Here is a 2,987-nt window from a genome sequence, read left to right as displayed (position 1 = left end):
AATCCTTCTGTTTTGGGGGGCATTTGTTTTCACCGGTAAGGTGTTCTCTCTAATAAATCTAAAATCAGTTTAAGGCGTAACATTCACGATTATTTGTTGCTGCTTATCTCAATGCAACAAAGTCAAGAAAGTTTAAATCACACAAATATCTAAATAATGATTCCCACTCAAGCTGTGTTGGAATATACGCCATATTAACTTCCCTCTAATTAATTTAGCTTCATGTCTTTCTGTCCATTGGAGATCATTACTTGATGCAGGATTGTAGTTTGCTTGAATTATTTTGTGTGTGGTGATTTTCTAAGGAAAAGGGAAAATGAGTTCTTGATTGCAAAATGAATTTACAATCTCTCAAAGGATCCCCAAATAAATCAGATTCCCTTTGTGTTTTCCTTATTAGTCTTTGAATTTGTATTTAAAAATGCAGACACGTAAAACTACTTAACCCTCCTGTTGTCTTCGGGTCAAATCTGACCGATTTGCTACTTTCATCAATCATAACTTTTTTGTTTTACATTCGATTGCATTAAGGCTTTATGATATCCTTCACAGTAGACATTTGAACATATACAATTGTTGATCACCACTTTCATTGCATTTTGGATGATTTAGTCAACTTTGTAACACCCATGGTGTTCCCGGTCAAAAAGGGAATTAATNAGAAAAGGAAGAAATTCCCCCACCTTATAGGTTTCTGAAATATATGCAAATACACTTGATGTGTATCTGTTTAAGTATGTGATCGTTTTTCTAAAAACAGAAGTGTATTTGCATATATTTCAGAAACCTATAAGGTGGGGGAATTTCTTCCTTTTCTACATATTATTAATAAATGAAGTACCAGCCCTTTTTGAATGAAGAAAAATACTAACATATATGTTAAGAACTTTGTTGCCTTTTAAGCTGCAAGTGACTTTGAAATATAATAACACGTTGGTCATCATCACATCCAGAGATCCACCCTGAATATGACCACATGTTTGACTACTGGTCCTGAGATTTTGGAAAACTGCTGTTGAGATTCACTCTGAGTTTGTGAGTTAATGACCATCCAATAATTAAGACCTCTTAGATGAATTATGATCAAAGGCAGATTTCTAGGTGGTTTACGTCCTTTCAAATATGCTCCTACATTAATGTTTGAAATGTAACCTTATTATGCTGGGAATACAATGAACATCAGTGTTCTTGAACTAAAAAAAAACATTGCAGCATTGTGCTTTAGAAACATGATACTGAAGTTCAGTGTGGGGCTAGGTCGGTGTATGCTTTTTNTAGATGAATTATGATCAAAGGCAGATTTCTAGGTGGTTTACGTCCTTTCAAATATGCTCCTACGTTAATGTTTGAAATGTAACCTTATTATGCTGGGAATACAATGAACTCTCTAGAAATGACTTTGATTGTAAAGAAAGATTTGATTTAGCTTTGATACAGTGTTTTCCTTACTGTATGTCCACTGTGTCTTTTTCTCGGGGAAAATATGCATCAGTGTTCTTGAACTAAACAAAAACATTGCAGCATTGTGCTTTAGAAACATGATACTGAAGTTCAGTGTGGGGCTAGGTCGGTGTATGCTTTTTCTGTGACGTGAAACAAAACATCACAATTTCTTCTTCGCTTTGACTTTATACTGTCCACTGGTTTGATGTCATGAAGATTGATTTTAGTGCCACCAAGTGATTGTTTAGCCCGGGGTACTTTCTAAGTATTGCTTAAAGGCTGTGAATCAGAGAAATTATTTGAGGCATGCTTGAACAACTGGTGGTTAAAACGCACCGAAACACCTCAATCGTTACAAGGCCCCACCATTGACTAGCATAGTTTTTGCATTACTGGATCATGGATTAAAGGAATACTCCACTGTTTGGTGTGACATATTTGATCCAAAATTCCTCTGGCACACTTTGCATTAACTCCAATGCTAATATTAGCATGCTAAAATGTTAGTTAACCAGGTGGTTGATTAGCCTCACAGAGTTTGCAATGATTGCTGGGTGTTGTAGGAATGCTGGAAACAAGTTGGAGTTTGAAGCTTAATGGTAAATGGCTTTTTGTCAGCTTATATCAAATATTACAAATATTTGTTTTCTATTTCTAAATGCAGGGAACATTCACGAGCTTACACTAAAAGCAGTAGAGTATTCCTTTAATCAAGGGCAGGCAAATTAAATCAGTGATATGCAGCCATTATAAACACATGGCACAGTAAATTAAATGATACAAAAAAATTCATAAAGAAGACAAAAATGTGCCAGTGACAACCAGCTATGGCAAATTTGTTTTTAGGAAAAATATTAAAACAAAAAAAAGGTAAACAGGACAAAACTTGAAGAAACTTGTTGGCAACAAGACAAGGGGCCCACCTTTCATCATGTACCAATAAGCAAAAAGGCAATACAGGATGAAGAGCGATGAGGGGAAGAGTGGATGTGCTGGGCCTGTGTTTTGATTTAATTTGGAATGAACGGTATAAAGAAGGTTGCTTAATACTAGTTACACATTGGTGGAGATCTTGTACTTGGGAGACATGTTATTATGGAACCAGATGAAACTAAAAATGACGCCCATGGTTTTAGGTATACGCTCGTCGTAGGCAAACGTCATGGCCTCGTGCAGCGGGACTTTGACCACTTCGATTAGCTCTCCCTCGCCTGGCTCACCTCCCCCTGCGCTCACACAGTTGTCGTCGGACACTTCGGCGTAAAACATGGTCTGCTTGGCGCCCGTCACACCTACACCTGACCTGTGGGGGGATAAGGGAACAAATTAATAAAAGGTCACCTATGCAAAATCCACTTTTTCTGTGTCCCCTCTGTGGAAAGAGACTCTGAAAGTTTCAGGAAAAAAGATTCTCTCACTTTTATCCATTTCTATAAAAACCTGTCTGAAAATGAGCTGATCAGATTTTGGCCACTTTATGATGTCATAACGATGTTTTGGCTTGTGTAACCATTAGCCAATCAGCAACCAAGGTAACCCCCCCC

At 37.2% G+C, this 2,987-nt stretch overlaps 1 protein-coding gene across 1 annotated transcript in view; it reads right to left on the bottom strand.

The window, feature by feature from the left end:
* Positions 1-1,291: 1,291 nt before the first annotated feature.
* Positions 1,292-2,987, bottom strand: part of nudt14 (nudix (nucleoside diphosphate linked moiety X)-type motif 14) — a 14,927-nt gene continuing 13,231 nt past the window's right edge. The window contains exon 4 of the mRNA XM_010772105.1: positions 1,292-2,746. Coding sequence (XP_010770407.1) covers positions 2,497-2,746 — 250 coding nt within the window. The 3' untranslated portion in view covers positions 1,292-2,496. The remainder of the gene's footprint in view (positions 2,747-2,987) is intronic.

The sequence above is a fragment of the Notothenia coriiceps genome, unplaced genomic scaffold, assembly GCF_000735185.1.
Source record: "Notothenia coriiceps isolate Sejong01 unplaced genomic scaffold, NC01 NC01_scaffold00010967, whole genome shotgun sequence".
NCBI classification, from domain to species: Eukaryota; Metazoa; Chordata; class Actinopteri; order Perciformes; family Nototheniidae; genus Notothenia; species Notothenia coriiceps.
This window is presented reverse-complemented; position numbering and strand designations above follow the sequence as displayed.